Source organism: Chrysemys picta, chromosome 3 (assembly GCF_011386835.1).
Source record: "Chrysemys picta bellii isolate R12L10 chromosome 3, ASM1138683v2, whole genome shotgun sequence".
Classification (NCBI taxonomy): Eukaryota; Metazoa; Chordata; order Testudines; family Emydidae; genus Chrysemys; species Chrysemys picta.
Window position 1 is genome coordinate 156,668,301 of NC_088793.1, and position 21,187 is coordinate 156,689,487.

The window sequence follows — 21,187 nt, forward strand, 5'->3', positions numbered from 1 at the left end:
ATTCCTACATGGATTCTTGGTGCTTTATTTTTAATTAAATGCATTAAATGTTCATCTCCCACTGTGGGATCTAAAATTATAAACCAAATCTTCCTAAGTTCCTCCGCCCCCCTCCCCCTCCCCCTTTTTCTTTCCCTCCAAAAGCAGAGGCCACTCATTACAGAGAATGGAAACTTTGACAACATTTCCTGTGATTTCCTGTTCAGCTCATCCCTAAAAAGGTACTGTGGATTATCTCAGCCATGTCATGTAATATATATCCATCGTATTTCACAAAAGCAGAGAGAGCCAAGCAGCGGTGAAAAAAACCTCACATGACATGTTGCAGACTCTAAAAAAAAACAGCTTGCCTTTTTCCTGCCATAATAAAAATTATCTAAAACAAATGCAAAGCTGTCCAATTATGGTTACGTGGTCACAGTCCAATGGAATAATTGTGACCAATGACCAAGAAAAACCTTTCCAGACACTGAAATAGTATTTGAACAGTTGGCATTTTAAACCCTCTTCCAGGCCCTTTTGTGCAACATTTAGTAGCCTTAGAAATAATGAATGAGATATATTCCATTTGCATCCTTTTTTTAATAAAATAAAAAATATGCATGGTTTATTGTGTTTTTGTAATGCTCTTTGGAAGGTCTGTGCAAAAAAGGAAATCTTAATGCTGACTCATAGGACACACCACAGATATACAGCTGTACACATATTATTAATAGTAAGTAGGAACTATGGGTCAACTTGCTAATCTATTGCAGAACAGTAAAATGTGTTTATGACACACACATACTACAGATCTAGGCCTGATTCTTCTCTCACATTAGGCTAAATAAGGAACAACTCTACAGAACTCAACGGAATTACATGAGCATAAAACCACACACATACGCACACATTTTAGAATGTTACCTAATGGAACAATGAAGGTACCCCCTGCATGAATGTATTGTGCCAAACAGAACAGTAATGTCTCAGATCTATGATGGGTGTCTAAGCCTAGCGCAAAATTTCTTTTTCCCTGTCTTGCTGCATGTGTGTCTATACATAATTTCTATTCTTTAGCCCTTGTCTAATACCTTTCATCCAGAGATATCAAAGCACTTGAGCTCTTTCAGAGTCTGCCAACCCCCTGCTACAAGAGCTATAACACATCATCCAGCCCCATGTTCTTAGAATACTACTACTACTACTACTTTGCACATAGCTTGTTTCATCCAAGAATCTCACAGTATGTGACAAACGTCAAGTGATATAGAGCCATAAACACCCCTGTGAGGCAAAGTAGATATTATTATACCTGTTTCACAGACAGGTAAACTAAGGCAGAAAGATATTTAAAAAAATAACATCCCCCAGATCATGCAGCAAGTCAGCAGTGGGGCCAAGAATAGAACCTAGAAATCCTTGCATCAGATTCTCCGCTTCACTGAGCTTCTACTTGGCACAGTAGAGAGGGGGAGGGCTCTCAAACAGCTACAACTGATTCCTTGAGTCTCACCATGATTCTACACTGAGCTGAATCCTAGTGTAGGTTAGTGGAGCCTAAAGGCAGCTCTAAATTCTAACAGCTATTTAGGTACTGAAGCCAATGGGAGTTAGGTACCGAAATACCTTTGACGATCTGGGCTGATACGCCTGCTGAACTGGAGCACAATGTTCCAGCCACGCCCTCTTCCCACCTCAATATTCTCCCCATGCTGGGAGCCAAATACATGTATGAGGGGGAAGATGTTGGCCCGGTCATCTGGTAAGCCAGCTATGACCCAGCTGAGAGCTGTCCCATGCCAAAGAAATTCTCAGCTGGCCAGAGGTGTCTGCTTTCTGATCCCTTTGAGCCACTGAAACAATGCAAAAGACTGGAGTACAATTGAATAACATTCTAGATCCTTATTCCCATTTCTTAGTGTCACCCACCAACCCACTCTACCTCCCTGGAATGATCAGAAGTGTATCATTCTTGTGACAGGAACACTCATGCTTCATGAAGAGTTGCCAACCCTCAACGTTAGTTTTGGCTTGTATTTCCTGTTAGGTCATGTGTGGGTTTTTTTTTTTTTTATAATAAAATATTAGCTAAATTCATTCTCAGTTACAGTGAGGTAAATGTGGAGTAAGTCTGTTGATTTCTGTGGAATTACTCCACATTTATTTACATACTCATATTTCCTATTGTTGTATAACTGGACTTTCTGCTGGGAAGAATCAACAAAGTAATATCTGCCACTGGGCGGCTGTAAACACCGTTCCTGGTTGCAGAGATAGATAAATAGTGACAGCACAGTCATTTTTAACACACAGTGAAAACTTTAAGTAATCACTCAAGAGACTTGCAGAGATTGGTTATTTAACTGAGCTAGATCTTGTAACAAAAGTGGGACAGAATTCCATTAGGAATGAGGATACTGTACTTTGGGATTGTTGTTATTATTATTAGACAGGATGATATATAAATAGACGGGGGGAGGGTTGTATCAGTTTTGCTGACCTTTACAGTGTAGTCTTCTTTAGAACATACTGTATGTATAATTCACTGATCACTGCACTGTACATAAAATACTACAATATCATTACCTTTGAGAATCATGAAATTTCTCTTCCTAAAATATTCCCATCCTCTGTCAGTGGGAGTCTTTTACACACCTTCAACTCTATGGCCTGCTTTCATTATTTTTCTCCACTCTGTTTCCCGAATATATAGGGTTGGGGTCTGCAAACCTTTCTTCAGGTGAGTAGTCCTGTTAATTTCAATGGCAATGTTTCATGTGAGTAAGGACTATTTCCATGAGTAACGGTTTGTAGGTTCAGGTGCTTTTATATTATCCTCTCAGTTTATTCAGTGTCTCCCCTGCGGTACAATGATTTTATTTGGAAGCAGTGGGTATAAACTTAGATGTGAAGGATTTAGACCCCGGTCCTACTTCCACTGAAGTCAATGGTAGGTTTGCCACTGACTTAGGCCTTTTGTGGTTGTTTAAGAATTTTACTTTTACTATATTTAGATTGTAAGCTCTTTGGAACAGAGAATGTCTTTTTAGTCTGTGTTTGTGCAGCACCAAACACAATGGGGTTCTGGTCCATGATTGGGGCTCTTATGTACTACAGTAACAAAATAATAAATAAAATAAAATAATAATAATAGAACTGATCATCCATCTTATGAAAGAAATATCATTTCCCCACCCCTTCATGTTTTTACATAGCAAGAATATGACTCCATAGGACCAAATAGTCTACCTTTGTGAACTGGTTAGATTTGTGATTGCCACATAGTCTAACCGATGTACAGAATAGGCCTATCTTCCACAGATTACTTGATGGGAAAACTAGTGCACTGAACTTTACCTGCTCTTCATTATATAATGATGGCCACTATGTGGTTCCAGGGCTGGAAACTATAATTTCCTTGCCTTATCTAAACATCATGAAAAGTGATTTGTATCTAAGAGGATTTTTTCTTTTCTTTCAATTTTTATTAACCACTCCCTGTATGATTAAAAGAGTGATGTATGTAATGTATGCAGAAGAAATTTAGATCTGGAAGTCAGATTTTCTGACTCTTTAAAATAATATTACAGTACTCTTAGGCTGTCTACATTGGGGATTTTTGTATAAATGTAGCTGCACTAATGCAAACTCGCAGTGTAGATGTGCTGCATGGGTGTAAGATGGGGCTTGCACTCATGTGACTTACCTGGTCACTTATCCTGGGGTAGGTCACACAGAAACAAGCCGCATTTTGCACCAGAGGAGTGGGTCTGCATTAGAGCTTTCTACTAGTATAGGTACACTAATATGGTTACACTCGGGCAAAATCCTTAGTCTAAATAAGCCCTAAGTAGTAGTCTAAAATATGCACACACAGCTATATGGATACATAGCAACACACATGTGAACATGCCATTGCACAATACTTCAGAATTTTTAAAGGGGAACACTTATAAATCTTCATGCATTTCTGAATTTATGATTAAGATCAAATTTTACACACACACACACACACACACACACACACACACACACACACACACACACACACAGTCAGATCCTGCAAACTCTTACGCCGGAGTAACTTTACTCACATTGAACTCAATGTATCTGCTTATGTGAGTAATATTACCCACATGCTTAAGTCCTTGAAAGACTAGGTCCCTCTGAGCTCAGACACTGCAGAAAAAGTTGCTCTTTTTGTGGAACGATTCTAATACTCTCTTTTCCTGCACAGAGCTAATTAAAATTTCTTGGAATAGAAAAACAAAAATGTGCTCGCTCTGTCTATCTGTGTGTCTGTGAGACTGGCAATTCACATCTCCTTCTGCAGGTTCAGAGAACTTTCTGCCCCTGTTCACTCCAGAGGCTATGTCTTTATTGCAAAAAAGAGGTATGGTTTTACATCGAGATAGCTATCTCAGTATAAAATCCTAGCAGAGACAAGTCATGGGTTGTTTTTACCTCAGTGTAGCTAGTTGAGGTCAACCCTATAACCACCAGCCAGCATTATCTGAGCTACACAAGGGTAAAAACTGCAGTGCCTTGCCTCCACTATGGATTTTATATTGAGATAGCCATCTCAACTTAGCTATCTTGATTTTAAATATCATCCCTTTTCATAGCCAAGAGCCCATTCTTGCTGCCAAATGGGAGTTGTGCATAAGCCCTGCAGGAGCTGAGTATGGGATAGCTGTATCACATAGCTCCCATCAGGAAGGACAGCCTTCCTTCTAGACCCACATTTTGGATGCTATCCTACAGAAATACAGGGGGCAGATCCTAAGCTAAGTGAAGTTACTACAGAGCTATGACAGTTTACATCAGCTGAGGATCTACCCTAAGGATCCCGATTCTCCATTGCCCTGCATCTTTAGTCATTTCCACCAGGGCAAACAGGGCCGGCTTTAGGAAGTGCGGGGCCCGATTCGAACAGTTTCGACGGGGCCCCGGCAGGGATGACTAAAAAAAAAAAAAACACATAAAAAAAAAAACACGTGGGGCTTGTACTCACCGGGCGGCGCTCCTAGTCTTCGGCGGTGGGTCCTTCACTCGCTCCGGGTCTTCGACGGCACTGAAGGACCTGCTGCCGAAGTACTGCCGAAGACCCGGAGCGAGTGAAGGACCCGCCGCTGAAGTGCCGCCGAAGACTTGGAGTGCCGCCGGCTGAGTAAAAATTAAAAAAGGAGCCTCTAGCCAGGTAAGGGATTCTCGGCCACTTGCCCCCACCCCGGCAGCCCTGCCACTGGGTGCGGGGCCCTCTTAGGCGCGGGGCCCGATTCGGGGGAATTGGTGGAATTGGCCTAAAGCCGGCCCTGAGGGCAAAGTAGGTAGTAAAACACTACCCCGTCGGAAAGGTAGCCGTTTGCACCCTCTTTGAACGGATGCAAATGACCAAAAAGGGGCAGGGCAGAGGAGAATCCAGTCCAAGTCATGTCCTCACTTTGGGAGAAATGCACCCCTGTGCAGAAGGACACTACAAGACAAGCCTAGGCACCACTTAAGGCTTCAAAACAGGATGTAAGTGGGACTAAAATAGCCTTAAACACACTGGCCATGCCAGAGGTGCATTTAACCCCCCCCCCCCCCAAGTACTGTACTGAAAGCTAAGGTTATAAAATATGATACTTAGGTTAGAGAATTAATTTGAACCCACCTTGGTTTGAAGCTTCTTACAATATGACTATTTCTGGTGCTTATCCTAGGACTGCCTCATGAGCCTTGGAAGCTCAGCAGCCTGTGCACTAGATGCAAACAACAGCCCATGTGTGGGTTAGGCAATGACCTAGGATCTTCTTTGTGAAAAGGAACTGAAGTTGAGGGTTTAAAATAGTGCAGCAAGTGATATACATAGTAAGATCAAGCTGAGGTTGGAAAATGGATCGTGTATCTTTAACCCACAGAAGAAGAAACTTTTTTTTTTTTTTTTGCTAGTTAACAATGGAAACTTTTTTTTAGTGTTTCCCTCCAGCGGTCCTGCCAAGCAATAGAAAGGAAAGAAAAAAAAAAAAGAAGAAGAAAAAAAATGAAACTTGTTCCGCTGAGTTCAACCCCAGACAGGCTCACAACTTCCTTCCTGCCTTCCTACCCTCCGCCCCTCCCCGCTCTCCTCGCTCGCTCGCTTTTAATCGCACATTGAACAAACATTCAAGAAACTGCAAAGCTGAAAGTGACAAGGCTGCTCGCGCGGTTGGCGGGGAAAGGAGAATCAGTTAGCAACACAACCAATCGGTGAAGGCAAGCCCCACGATTCAACACAAAAAGAAACCAGCCCATTTAAAAAAACCTCTGGTATATAATATAGACGGCTACATTTTTAAATCCTGATCTGGATGAGGAAATGATTTCTGGAGCATTTTGTGTGTGTCTCAGTTCCTGCGAGTGTTTCAAGGGGAGGTGAACTAACAGGACTGTGAAGTCTGCATGAGTCCCTGATATACCAGGTAAGGGTGGACTGTTTCATTCGATTTCCCCCCCCTTGGCTTTCTCTCGATTAAGCGGATCTCTCTTTATCTGGGAAGAACAGCAGGGCAGGAGGGTTGGATCATAGGGGGGAAAATCGCACAAGTTTCACAATGTTTCTCAAACGTGCCTCCCTGTACATATCATGTCAAGCCGCCTTCTTCACTCTTTAATGAGTAACTGTCGTGTTTTCATCCCCCGGCATTACCTAGTGCGTTATGCTGCAGGCAGGAACAAAATACGGTAGCTGCCCTTTCGGGCAAGCTGAGCGGTAGCAGCAAATGCTTGTTTGAAAAGATTATTGTGGTGGCAAAATGCAGTTAGATCATTTTCTGTGAAACGTGTGAACTGAGCGTTCTGAAAATAATTTACAAGGAAAATACGAACAGGCTTATGTGCGCTCAGGAGCTCGCTGCAGGGAGGGGAAAGCAAGCTGTCAGCAAAACTGCTCAGCCGTCCGCCTTATAGTGCATCTCTGGACAGGAGTGGAGTATGAAAGGCTCTCAGTTGGCTCTCCCACTGTATAGCAGGACAGGCGCGTTCAGATGTATTTCTCCTGAACGCTCCGATAGAGATGGGCACGTACACACACACACACACACACACGCGCGACATCGGCACACACCCAGACACTCACCCGTTTGCACACCGTCACAACATGACCCAGTGCGAACAGCAGGCTGTAATTCTAGAGATGCATAGGCACCGAGCTAATATCCAGGACACCCCGTTGTACATGCACATCGCTGCAAATTATACCCCGGAGCGAATTGATGCCTTTTAATGAATATTAATACACAATACAAAGGCATTTAGCATATAGACTCACCAGGACACACAGAAATACACATGGACATACAGTTGTACACAGGTCCATTCAAAGACACATCTACAGCTAGTGTATGCACACGTGCATATAAATAAACATTTACACATGCACACAACACACTCATGCATATTTTTCATACATAGAATTCAAATGCTCCAATGTGAAAAGAAGGCTGTAATTCTAGCTATACATACAAACATACATGTACATAGAGACACACCGAGCTAATATAAACAGATGAAGACACATGGACTGAGGGTTACCCACACAGGAAGAATCACATACTCACAAAAGCACACAGAGCTGCAGCACACTCTCATACAGATGTCTATACAGGGAACACAAGCTAGACATGCCCAAGAATATATGTAAGACTAATTCAAGAGATGCATACACAATCTTATACCACACCTCGGGGACAGACATAGGGTAAACACATCTAGAGCTAACATACATGGAGCTGCACAAAGCCATACAGAGGCACACAAACACAGAGCGAACAGCAAACACATGGATCCATAATAAACAAAGCCACACAAAGGCGTAGACCTATCCACGCTTACACTGAAAAGAAACACATTCTCCAAGCAGAACCTAATTTGATCTTCATGTCATAGGAGGACAGACATATACACACATACCCACAGCATAGACAAAGCCACACCAGTACTTATGCATATTTCAGACAAAATCTTTTAGTCAAAACTTGAAAATTATTATTTAGAAATTCTGTTGTGGTGCTCTATGGGAGTTGTAGTTTGAGTGTTTCACGCCCTCATTCTTTTCTATAGGCTGGGCTCCTTGGCAAGGCTACACCTCTCATGAGACACAATAGTTTGCCCACTTGCTGAGAGTCCATCCTGAGAGATGTAGTGTAGCTGGAGAGCGGGCCTATAGAGAAGATAGGAGCCGGAGGCAGGTGAACTACAAGAAGTGTGTGTTTTTAACAAAAAGTTGAATTTTTCCACAGAAAGAAGACACTTTTGTGAAAGATTTTGTTTAGCTAAAGTCCCAGTTTTCCATTGAAAATCAGTTTTGACAGAAGAATTTTGATCAGCTAATGCGAATAGATGTAGCACACACACACACAAATGCAAATAACACATGCACAAGGCAGTAGAAATACACAGGCAGAAGTTATACAGAGCCAGCCAGAAACCCCTCCAAACAATGAAGTAGACATGAACAGATGTAATCAGATGAAGAGACATACAAATACACACCTGAAGTAGTGGACATAAATATATTTGGCATATTCCATGCCTTGCAGAGACACACCTAACATACACAAAGCTACAGATCTGCACACAGACGGAGTAAATAGACATACACGTGGAGATATACAGTGAGACGACACATACACAGTAAGTGGATTCAGGCCCTGAGGCGCGCGCACACACACAGAAGCAGTAGATATACATGGATATAAGCGACTCCTAGCACACGGAGGGCCACAACAAAGCAAACCATAGTCACTCACCTTTGCTCATGGCCCGAGTCTGCAGCCTCTGTGCCTTGCCCCATGCCCATAGCGCTGTTGCTCCTGGCTCATCTCTCTCTCTCTCTCTCTCCTCTCCAGCTGATTTGTTTATGGAGCTTTGGGCAAGGGCCAGGCCAGCTCCTCCGCCCCCCTGCGGCTTCCCAGGCGATGGTGCTGCCCCCGGCCCAGGGAGGACCCCGGCTGCCCCGCAGAGGCTGACCCAGGAGGAGGAGGAGGAGGCTTGCCCCGCGAGCGCCCGGGCTCAGTACTATGGCTGTGTACTGCTATGCGCTCAATAGCCTGGTGATGATGAATAGCAGCAACGAGGTGAAGAGCGGCGGTAGCCGGAGCCAGACGCCTCCTCCCCGGGGGCAGGTGCTGCAGGTCTCGGAGCTGCACGGCCCCTGCTGCCCGCTGGCCACGCTCAGTCCGGGCGCCGGGAGCCCCAGCTGCCCCCGGAGGAGCTCGGCCTTCCTCTTTCCCCCCAGGGAGCAGCCGCCGCCAGAGGACCCGGGGAGCGCCGGGACCCCCGGGGGCAGCAGGCGGCCCAGCAGCCCGAGCTGGCTGGGAAGGGAAGAGCCGTCGCGGCCCCGCCAGCGGGAGCTGCAGAACGTGCAGGTGAACCAGAAAGTGGGGCTCTTCGAGGCGCACATCCAGGCGAGCAGCTCAGCCACCCTGCACCTCAAGAGCCCGCGGCTGGGCAGGAGATCACCGTCCCCCATCCCACCCCGCCGCAGCCGGCCCCCCGGCGGAGACCCACGGGAAGCGCCCAGGAAGGAGGAGGACAAGGTCCCGACAAGCCCCTTTCCCTGGCCTGAGGCGGAGAGGGGGATATGGGGCCGCGTAGCACAGGATCCAGGAGAGACGGAGAGGGGGCGTGAGCCCCCCAGGGCGCAGGCTTCCGGGGAGACGGAGAGGGAGGGTGGGCACTGTGGAGCGCAGATTGCCGGGGAGATGGAAAGGGGGAGCAGCACTCTCGGAGCGCGTTGTACAGAGGAGATGAAGAGGGGCGGTGGGATGCCGAGAGGGCTGGGAGCGGAGGAGACGGAAAAGAGGAGCGGGTCCTGCGAACAGGAGGGACCGGAGGAGACTGAGAAGTGGAGCGGGTCCCCCAGGGCGCAGAACTCAGAAGTGATGGAGAGCAGGGAGAGGGTTCACATAGCGCAGGGCTCGGAAGTGATGGAGAGCAGGGAGAGGGTTCACATAGCGCAGGGCTCGGAAGTGATGGAGAGGAGGAGCGAGTCCAGTGGAGCGCGAGGCTCAGAGGTGTTGGAGCGAGGAGAGAGTACCCACAGCGCACAGGGCTCTGGGTTGATGGAGCGAGGAGAGGGCACCCACAGCGCGCAGGGCTCAGGGATCATGGAGCGGGGCAGGGTATCCCTAGAAACTCAGTGTTCCGCCTCAACAGAGGAGGGGGGCGAGAACTGCGGATCGCGGGGCTCGGACTCTTCAGCCGCCCCGGAGCAAGGGAGGGGTGAAGAGCAGCATTGCCCCACCCGGACTGGCTGCTGGGGGGAGCTCGGAAGTCCGCTGGACTGGGCTGTCTCTGTGGAGGAGCTGTGCTCAGTGCCTGGGAGCTCCTTGGGAGCAGTGGATCAAGCCTGTGCCCCGCTGCAGCAGGACCACCTTGGAGACGGTCAGCTGCTGGTGACAGCAGCACCCACAGAACAAAAGGGGAAACCCCCGGGGGAGGGCTGCTGCGGGAGCAGTATCCCCGCTGTCATCATTACTGACCTAGGGGGTCAGGAGGAGGAGGCCGGGGAGAGCCCCCGAGTGAACATGCCCATCAGGAAGCTGTCTTCCTCTTCGGCTTCTTCCACTGGCTTCTCCTCATCCTGGGAAGAGTCTGAGGAGGACATCTCCAGCGACCCCGAGCGCACCTTGGATCAAGCCCAGCCCTTCCTGCAGACCCTGGACCAGCACAAACCCAGAGTGGTAAGTCCTGCCCAAAGCAGCTTCCCCAGGGGTTGTGGCCCCCAGTGTTGGCTCTAGTACTGGTACCCCAGACTCCACCATGGCTTCTTCCATTAATGCTGGGCCTGGGACCAGCATCCCTAACTGTAACCCACCCAGTAGCTTTTCCTGCGTCCTACCTCCCCCATCCTGGAACTTGGTTGCTCACCATGCCAGTCTGCGTTAGACTGCGGACAGGTAAATGACAGGCAGGATCCACTGACTGGGGTAGCTGAGGTCTGCTAAACGGATAGTGTTGCCAGATCCTTTGGGAACCACTCTTCTGATGCATCATCACCCTGGCAATTATAGTAAAAGACCTGCTAGTTGCCCTTCTTTATCTCAACTGGGGTGCTACCTCATTAGCCATCATCATTAACCACAAAGCCTGTGTGCTTATTAAACTCTGATGAAAGACAAAGCCAGAGGCAAACTCTTTCTGACCTGCCTGAGATCATATTGATTGGTAGGTGTTTAGAAGATGCTTGCAGTCATTTAAGAGAAACTTTCTCTTTCTCTTTCCCTCTCTCTCTCTCTCACACACACACAAAACCCATCACTGGTAACAGTATGTTGATGGTCATCACCTGCTTTTAGGAGAGATCTTGCACAACCAAATGGAACGCCCAATCTTGTAGTACTTAGGCAAAACTCCTAACCAAGGACTGCAAGCCTGGTTGCAGAGAATTTACCTAGAACTATTTATTATTCTTTTAACTTCAGACTATGGTGTGGTTCTTTTTCTTCTCACTGACACCAGTTTTACACTAGTATAACTTCAGTGACTTCTGAGGAGTTTCCCCTGATTCACTTGCACATTTCCTCTTCTTTCTTTCTTTCTTTCTTTCTTTCTTTCTTTCTTTCTTTCTTTCTTTCTTTCTTTCTTTCTTTCTTTCTATCCCGCTGTGGCATTTGCACACCTTTCACATAAAGTGAATCGCAATAATGAAATCTCTAGTACATTTCATAGACTCTGGCACTTCTCCATTTTTGGAGTAAAAACTTTGCTCAGAGTAGCATTTAACATTTGCTATTAATTTATTTTTATTTATATATTTATTTAAGGTTGGTTTACTTTGGGGTTTAGTTGGTTGGTTGCTTGGGGTTTTTTGGGCCAGTGTTGTGAGTGTTATTCTTGCGATGGTGGAAAGACCTTTTCAAAGAGGAAGGTTTTGCAGCATTTCCTAAAGATGGTCAGATTCTGGATTCACCTGATCTCCTCTGAAAGATTGTTCCATGGCTGGATCCTCTGGACAAAGCACGCTTTTTCCTTCGCTCTCACGTGCTTCGTCCTGAGCTTTGTGAGGTGAATTGTCCCAGAGGAGCAATGTCACAGTGTTTCAGAGATTGAAATTCGGTCTTTATTGTAGCTGGGGCTTGATCTACTAATTGCTTTAACATTTAGGACCGAAGCCTTTAAACTGTCAAATCCTGAAAGCACCCACAACTCTCATTAACTCTAATGGGAGATCTGGAGCATCCCTCATGATTCGGTCCATTATGTTTAAACAGCCTTAGGCACATGGCAGTGAAACTCCTGTTGACGGCAGTGGTATGAGTACAGTAGAACATAAACTGAATAGAAGGATCAAGCCCCTGAAGAAAGGATGCTTTGAGGTTTGTGAACAACTATCAGGCTGAGACATAAATGAAAACCACCTTTTTTGGGCTGCCTTTTTCTTCTCATAGCAAGGATCCAGGCCCAATTCTGTGGAGGACAGAGAAGCAGCTGGGCAGAAACACTATTGGCAAAGTAATGAATGCTGTAGCTCTTAATGTTTTCAAACAGTTTGACATATTTAGTTCCTTTGAGTCACTCTCTGGGCTCTTTGTTTTGTGATATTTCTCTAGCTGACAAATTTTTGTTCTGTGTATATTATTTTAGTAATCATTGTCCGTCACTGACAACTGGTATCAGCAATAAGTCCTGCTGAACCTGTGCTGCAGACAGTTGAGTGCTAGTGTGGACGGGACAAAACCAGCTTCCATGAGTCTCAAAACTGATTTCTGTGCAAAAGTGGCAAAAAAAGCTATGTTTCATCCTTATTGTGGACAAGTGGTTTCCTAAACTGTTTCAGCAGGACCCACTGCTGACAATGGGCCTGATTTAAAGCTCTTTGAAGTCAGTGGAAAGACCCCCTATTAACTTCAGTGGACTTCGGTCAGGCCCAGTGGTCTAGCAGTGAGTTTGCTAGCATAGGTAAGCTTAATTTGTATTATTAAAGGGCCAGATTCTGATCTAAATCTGGTGGAATACCAGAGTAACACCATTGACTTCAGTGGGATTACTCCAGTCTAAGTGAGACCAGAATCTGGCCCAAAGTGTCTCCCAGAAATCTGAGGGAGGTTAGCCAGCATTTCTTTTTGCTTGGATAATCCCCATAATACTTGCTGGGTTGCAGCCTCTGTGGGGATTCCCTACTATGAAATGAAGTTCCACTGTGGGCTTGATCCCCTGCTTTGCAGTTTATAGTGAACATCTCACCAGGATTGTGAGCAAATGCCTGGTAATCCAGTGTTGTTTTCTGCAGATCCTTGATTTACTTAAATAACAAAACATGCCCAAACCCTAACTCCATGTTCTCACTGCGAACATTTGGGAATCCATAATGACCACAGAAAGGGGCTACTTGAATGGTCTCCAGTTGTACACATATTTGTTTTCATGGGTTTACCAATTTCCATTTGACAAAGCGTAACTGTCTGGAAATGAAATATACTGTGAAGGAACATGCATGAGGAATTCCGACTACAGATCATACTAACATTTTCTGACAAGATAAACCCTGGTGGCCAAATCCTCAGTTGATGTAAATCAGTTGAGGTCAGTGGTGTTGTGCTGAATTATACCAGCTGGGCCTGAGTATGTGCATCTGCAATTAGTGATATTTGTGTGGGTAGGAAAGGTTACGGCACCTGAAAAGGAGGTAACAATGAGCAACAGGAAAGTGGTTCTCACTGGAGGTATGTTTGGGGTTGTAAGCTTCATGCTGGGTGTTTACAGATTCAGTAAACAACAGGCTCACTGCTGCCCTTCCTTTCTGGAGGCTATCTGGCTAGAAAAGCTATCTGGGATGTCCGGCTGTCTATTGTAGTTCCTCTTTGTGTTCTTTGTATGGTAGGGCAGGCAACTTCCTTCAGCTGGACTTCAGAACTCGTCCTGCGTTAATGTTGCAGATATGTTGCTGTCTATGTGTATTTTGCAATTCCCGCTCTCAGGCTGGCTAATCAGACAATAATCCCGCAAACGATCGGGAACATTAAGTTGTTTAGCATGAAGAATGTGGATGGGTTAGTCACCTCCTTTTGAGACAAGATATATTTAGAAATGAGGTTTTCTGTATAACTCTATAGCTAGGTACCTCCACAGATCTCTCTGCCCCCTCCTGCCCCCCCCTCGACTGATGAGGAGAGACCTACCGCTCCTGTTCCTGTCTACTCAGTAAACTGCCTGTCTGTAAAATGCATTGAGGCCCTGCAGGATGAATGGTGTTAGAGAAGATTGACATAGAAGATATTATTAAGGAGTGTGTTAGTGATTCTCAGTGAAATGACAATAAGCAAATTAGACCGTTTTTATAGTAACTCCTCCCAAGGTTTAAATAAAGCATAAACTGTGCGCAAGTTTCTGGTGCCGTGGTTTTTACTAGGCTGCAGATAGTTGCTTGGGGGAAACCCCACCCCCATTTGTGCAAGCTTGCAAGGCTCAAAAGGCGCAGAGGTATTGCACTTCTTAAGCAATGTAGGAGGAAGAGCCTGTCCAGGGGAATCTGCAACCCAGTGTGCCGCAGAGCCTCTGGGCCCGCAGTGTGATTGTGGGCTGGCTGGGGAAGGAGAGGGAGTGTGCCCAGTGGGTCCACATGTCCTGCAACTCAGCTGCTACTCCAGTCTGGGGGTTGTCTAGCAGCCACCCCATAGACGTGTCAGTGCTTTGCATATTGGGAAGGATTCCTTTCGTTTGTCACACAGGCTCTTTGCTTAGGAGGTGGGGAGAGGGGCTTACTGTCCCAGCAGCTGTGCCCATTCAACTCCCATTGGAGACAATGCAGCTGCACAGGTACAGCAGAGGGGATGATCAGAGGATTTCACCCTCATTAGGGACCTGATCCTCCTGTTGCAGGGTAGGTGTAACTCCCATTGCCTTCACTGGAGTATATGGCCCTGCATGTGTTTCGTTCCTAGAGGGGCCCTATTCTCCTGCCACAGGATCTGAGTAACTCCTGCTGCTGAAGTCAGTGGAATTACTCATGTCTTGCAGCAGGTGACCTGCCCCCCTGCAGCTGGTTAATTCTCCACTCTGACTCTTAAGTAAAAGACTGCTGCACTTGTTATTGCTCACTATCACCATGTGCTGATCACTATGGTGAGTCGCTGCTAGCCAAGCAAAATCCTTGATTCCTCAATAACTCAGCAGCCAGAGAGAAGCAACGCTCAGTTTGTCAGAACATCCTTTAACTATTCCCTTTATGAAAACGAAGGCTTTAAACCCCCCCTTCCCCTGGAAAAAGTAGCATGAGATGCCCTTAAGCATTCTTCGTCTTAGCCTTCCCCGGCACTAGTGCAGAAACTGAAGGACTCTGAACCCTGAAGTGTTGCAATCACAAAACTTGCAGCACGTTCCAGAACTCTGTCTCTCTCAACAAGCATCGTGTAATCGCCACTGGCCTAGAGTATGGAGTTTCCATTAACGTGAGCTAAATAGTGAGAGCTTTTGGAAAGTGCATATGTGATTACTGCAGAAAGGGGAATGTATTTATTTGACTGGCAGTGACTGTAAAATATTTCTATGAGGCAATGTAGCTGTGCCAAGCTCCAGCCAGGCACCAGGCAGACCCCTTGCCTTCTCTCTAGGGTGTTCCAAAGCATTGTCTGACAGCAGCACTCCTGATTTGCTCCCATAAAAGAAATCAATCAAATTCAATATGTTTTCATTCCCATCCGATATGTCATTTTAATCAGGAAGTAGCTGTGTAATAGCAAGTATTTCCCCACAGGGGTTGCTGGGGATGATGTTGTGCAGAGCCCCCTGCCATACCCTTCCCATCTGGCCTTGTTCTCTAACCCTGCATGCCCCCAAATGTATTGTGACGTAGTGGAGGTGCTTACATAAGAAGATGGATGATACCATTTTGGCTCCCCTCTCTTCAGCAGTTTTTGAGCCAATGGAGGAGGATTTCTACTGCATTCACCCCCTCCATGTCCTATAGCATGGGGATTATATGGCACATATTACACCCTTTTATTATAGGCACGTGTTTACCAGCACATTCATTCACTCTGGTGGTTTTGAGCAATTCCAGGCTGAAAACATTCATAAAAGAAAGCTGGGGAGGTTTCTGAGAACTCTTTATTTGGGATTCTAATTCTGTGTTGCACAGTTTTGTGATCCCTGGTGCCCGAAGGATAATTAGGAACCAGCTTTTCAAAATAGTCCGCTCATTTTGGGTGCCCAGCTTGACACACTGCAGGCCAGCCACTCACAGATCCCACTGATGCCTGCTGGAGTTGTAGGTACCTAGCACCTGTGAAGTGTCTCAGATTGGATACACCAAAATTTAAGCTCACTAAATTAGTGGAGACTTTTCACATTTTTGTCTACATCTTTACAGAACCATAAAGTGATAAAAAACAACCAAACGGCAGCCAGGACCTGTGTCATGTTTTCCATGTTATTTCTATAACAAGTTAGAACAGATTTACATGAAGAGATAACATGAGCTCAGCACTCACTTTCAATCATTGTGTGGCACTTCTTGAGTATGTCGGCACCTATTTCTGGTATTAAACCTCATTTCAGCTTAGATTAGTCCTGTACAATTATTAGAGCTCACTTTTTATCCATACCAGTGAGTGAATTGGTGCACTTATTCTGATCTGTTTTAATTAGATGGAACTCAGCTAAAGCTTCCTAAGAAATATGTTTAATATTTAATAAACACTGCAAAAATAAAATGTGGGTGAAATGTTCAGAAGTGCCTCTGTGACTTAGGAGCCTAATTCCCATTTTCAAAAGTGACCTAAACACTTAGGAAACTAAGCCCTATTGATTTTTAGTGAGACTTAGGCTCATAAGTGCCCAAGTCACTTTTGAAAATAGCACTAGGTGCTTTTGAAAATTGTACCCTATGCCAGCCAAATTATGTAAAAGCACAAATAGACTTTTCGCTCCACTGCATGCACAGTGGCTACGAGTAATTCAAGAAGCTATTTAAATATTATGTCCATGAGCTTCAAAAGTGGGTGCCTACAATTAGGGTCTTAAATCTCTATTTAGGAAACTAAATAAGTAGCCTAATTTTCAATATTATTGGCTTCAACTGTCCTGCGGGTATTCAGAAACTCTGAAAATTAGGCTGCCAGTGTCAAGTTGGGAACCATAAATGGAGGTTTTGAATATGTAGATCCCAACTTCTGTGTACCTCAGTTTTCCCTTCTACAATATGGGTGTGATACTATTTACTTAGCACACAGGGCTGCAGTGTGACTTTAATGGATATTCACAAAGCTCTTGGAGATCCTTAGACAAATGGCTCTAGAGAAGTGCAAGTTACTATTACTGGTGAGCACCAGTGCTTTCTGCCTTCGTGTAGTTTTTCGTAGATGTGCAAAATTAAAATCTGAAACATCTGAATGTTGTTAAGACTCATGTTATCATTCTTCCTCCTGCTACAAGGTTATTTTCGATGCTATCATGCATTTCTGTTATGAAAAAAAGAAGATTTTATAGTAAAAATATTTTTTATTATTACACAGGGAAAAGGAGACAGTCTACTAAAGAAACATTCAGTCTTTTCTTTCAGATCTAAGATTTGTTGCTGATCAAAACACAGGGATGATTTTGGAAGAAGTAGTATGTTACTTGCTGCTTGAAACTTTTTTCTTGTAAATAGTATGGTAGTATCTGAGGAGCACTACAAAATGGGAACGGCATTAACAACCAGTGCTATTGGGATCTTTAAGCAATGGGAAAGCATCCCTTATCCCCCAGAAAAGACAAACACAGTCTCTGGAGTCAGATGCTCACGTCTGAATGAGTTGGATTTGAAGTACACTGTTAGCTGCTCCCTGACCTTGTGGTCTGATTTTCTGAAGTGTTGAGCACCTACCATTGCCATTGGGTGAAGACCACCTGGTCCCCTGAAGCTAATAAAAGTTTTGCCCAGGATTTCACTCCTCAACTTCCTTTGAACTAGTGGGTGCTCTGCAACCCTTGAAACCAGGCCCTTAGATGTTACCAAACACAGGCGGCCTTATCCTGCAGTCCTTATTGAGGGAAAACTCCCATCAGTCTGAGTGGGTGTGCTCGGCCTGCATAGAGACTGGCGTATCAGACCCAACGATAACAGAACAGCTTGTTGTCAGGACTGCAAAGGCCATGTGTGGCAGCTTTGACTCTTTCGCCTTTGCATGGTGTCAGTAATGGGGCAGGTTTTATTAATGGAGTTGCACAGAGTGGAAGTCAACACAGGATTTGGCCCAGCATGTTCACCTGCTTTAGTAAGCAAGAGCTTGCCCCATCTGCCCCCTCACTCGGCTGCCTTCCTGAGAACTCAGATTACAAAAACCTGAACTGTTTGTCCTTGCTTGGACAATGCATGTGCAGGAAGACAAAACAGAATCAAGCAACACTCTTCCCCCCACTGAACTGTTAAAGAGGCGCTCGGATACCATGGCAAAGGGGTCGATCCCCATGCCAAAACAGAGACAAGATCAAGGCATTGTGGGAGGAGTCTCCCTCCTTCTACAGTCCTTGTACATGGCTTGGCTGTACATGGTGGCCATAAAAACCCCTTAGGTGGCCAAAGGAGAATTCCCCCATTGCAAGCAGAGTGTAGGACAATCATAATTGTCTTACAAGGTCCATCCCACAAGCTCTGGCATGGGGGGCATATTGTGAGTGGGATGGGTTTTACTGGGGTGTCCATTTGGAACTCTATAAGGAAACTATAATGTAGTTTCTATTACTAGTAGTTTATATTTAACACATTGCAGAGAGTGTTCAGACCTGCAGCTGTAGGAGGGGAGGGGTGGGGGGCAAGACAGGTTGACTTTCCCAGTGATCTCCAGACCAGAAAGATAAATCTGCAATCTCTGTTGGTATGGTTTATGCTGGTGGATTTTGTTAAATTAGAATCAAAGCTATTGCATCCTATGCCACTCACACTAAATGTTCTTCCAATTTTAGCAGCATTCTTTCCAGGCTCAGCTACATTTGTTTTTATCTTCTCTATGGCAATTGATGACCTAAGTCTGAATATGTATAATTCTGCAGGATCTCCTGTTATATATTTCTTCCACAGCTGTAGCTGAATCAGGACTGTCTAATCCAATGACATGTTGCAATGCCTAATGCTTTCTTTAATAAATTCCAGATTCTAAGAGTCAGCAAAGTTTACATATCCCAAGTCATAATTTTAAACACTAATAGAGACAGACCCTGAATTGTGATTGTATCTTTATTTATTTTTTTAATCTTCTTGAGTCTGACCAGAATCTATTTGTGGGAAACCTAACAGGATGGATAAATGATAATGAGACAAACAACTTAATCTTTTAATAATATCAAGTGAAAAATCCAATGGCAGGTTGGCATAGAAGTTAAATAAGAAACTACAGCTAAATCCTTATTGGGGACAAGTTCAAGTATGTTGAGCAAAGGAAGGGATGTAATTAGAGACAAGCCCAAATAAGCTCCCCGGATTCGCACGACTCTCTGAACTTTGAAATAGTGGGCCTGATTTTTCTCTCACACCAGTTTTATATCAGTTTAACTGTATCAGGCCGTGCCATGCTATGCCCCTTCTGTAGTCATTGATACCAGTGCACAGTGAATGCAAGGGGAGTGTTAAATTCTCCCAAATGCAAATAGTAATATTTTACACCTACTGTGCACCAATTCTGCACTGGTGCAAATGATTGCCCAAGGTGCATGTCAGTGCTGAATCCGGCCCATAGACATCCATAGAGTTACATCTGATTTACAACAATGGAAGTGAGAGTAAAATCAGGCCCTGATTTGGAACCTGAACATGATCTGGTGCTGAATTTCAGAGGCAACCCCTATTTTTATAATGGACCAAGCCAAAAATCCAGCTCCAAGTGCCCCTCACCTTTGAGTGGATGTTCAAAATACATACCTCATATTGCAGCTTGGGACAATCACTGGTTGTCATGCACTGGTTGGTTATGCATTAAAAGCAAGGCTTGTGGTCACAGTATGAGGAGGTACTAGGGAATGCAATTGCTAGTGTGTTTAAGCAGCTACAGAAAAATTGTTAATTATTATTGCTTCATAGAATCATAGAATATCAGGGTTGGAAGGGACCTCAGGAGGTCATCTAGTCCAACCCCCTGCTCAAAGCAGGACCAATCCCCAACTAAATCATCCCAGCCAGGGCTTTGTCAACCCTGACCTTAAAAACCTCTAAGGATGGAGATTCCACCACCTCCCCAGGTAACCCATTCCAGTGCTGCACCACTCTCCTAGTGAAAAAGTTTTTGCTAATATCCAACCTAAACCTCACCCACTGCAACTTGAGACCATTGCTCCTTGTTCTGTCATCTGGTACCACTGAGAACTGTCTAGATCCATCCTCTTTGGAACCCTCTTTCAGGTAGTTGAAAGCAACTATCAAATCCCCCCTCATTCTTCTCTTCTGCAGACTAAACAATCCCAGTTCCCTCAGCCTCTCCTCATAAGTCATGTGCTCCAGCCCCCTAATTATTTTTGTTGCCCTCCGCTGGACTCTTTCCAATTTTTCCACATCCTTCTTGTAGTGTGGAGCCCAAAACTGGACACAGTACTCCAGATGAGGCCTCACCAATGTTGAATAGAGGGGAATGATCACGTCCCTCGATCTGCTGGCAATGCCCCTACTTGTACAGCCCAGAATGCTGTTAGCCTTCTTGGCAACAAGGGCACACTGTTGACTCATATCCAGCTTCTCGTCCACTGTAACCCCTAGCCTAGCCATTCGGTCTCTAGTCTGTAGCAGCGCATGGGATTCTTCCGTCCTAAGTGCAGGACTCTGCACTTGTCCTTGTTGAACCTCATCAGATTTCTTTTGGCCCAATCCTCTAATTTCTAACTTCAGTGATATATCGCCATAGCGCTAAAGGCCCCTCATGCTAGGCTTGAGCTGCAGGGACACCTTTGCTGTCAGAGGGCGGGGTGGAAGCTCCAGATAAAGGGGAAGAGAACAAATAGAGAAAAGAGATTTCAGAGATTGACTTGTACCTGCTTAAATTCTAGTAACATTTTAAAAGGCTGCACAATATATGTCAAACCTGTGATTTGATGGAACACTGTCAAGTACTTTCTTCCCAGCTCCATTGTTTGTAATTTTCTCCCAGGAACTTGTAAATACAACTTCATTCCTAATAAATTTTGCCCTCTTTCTACTTGGCAAACCTTAGGTTTGTTTTGCCTGTGTTTTTAACAGAGCTGAGATGAACTTCATTAATTTGCAAAACTAACAAAG

General features: G+C 45.1%; 1 protein-coding gene across 1 annotated transcript in view; it reads left to right on the forward strand.

The window, feature by feature from the left end:
• The first annotated feature begins 8,886 nt into the window (after positions 1 to 8,886).
• Positions 8,887 to 21,187, forward strand: part of ITPKB (inositol-trisphosphate 3-kinase B) — a 105,722-nt gene continuing 93,421 nt past the window's right edge. Inside the window, exon 1 of the mRNA XM_005289629.4 lies at positions 8,887 to 10,688. Within this exon, the coding sequence (XP_005289686.2) occupies positions 9,024 to 10,688 (1,665 nt within the window). The 5' untranslated portion in view covers positions 8,887 to 9,023. The remainder of the gene's footprint in view (positions 10,689 to 21,187) is intronic.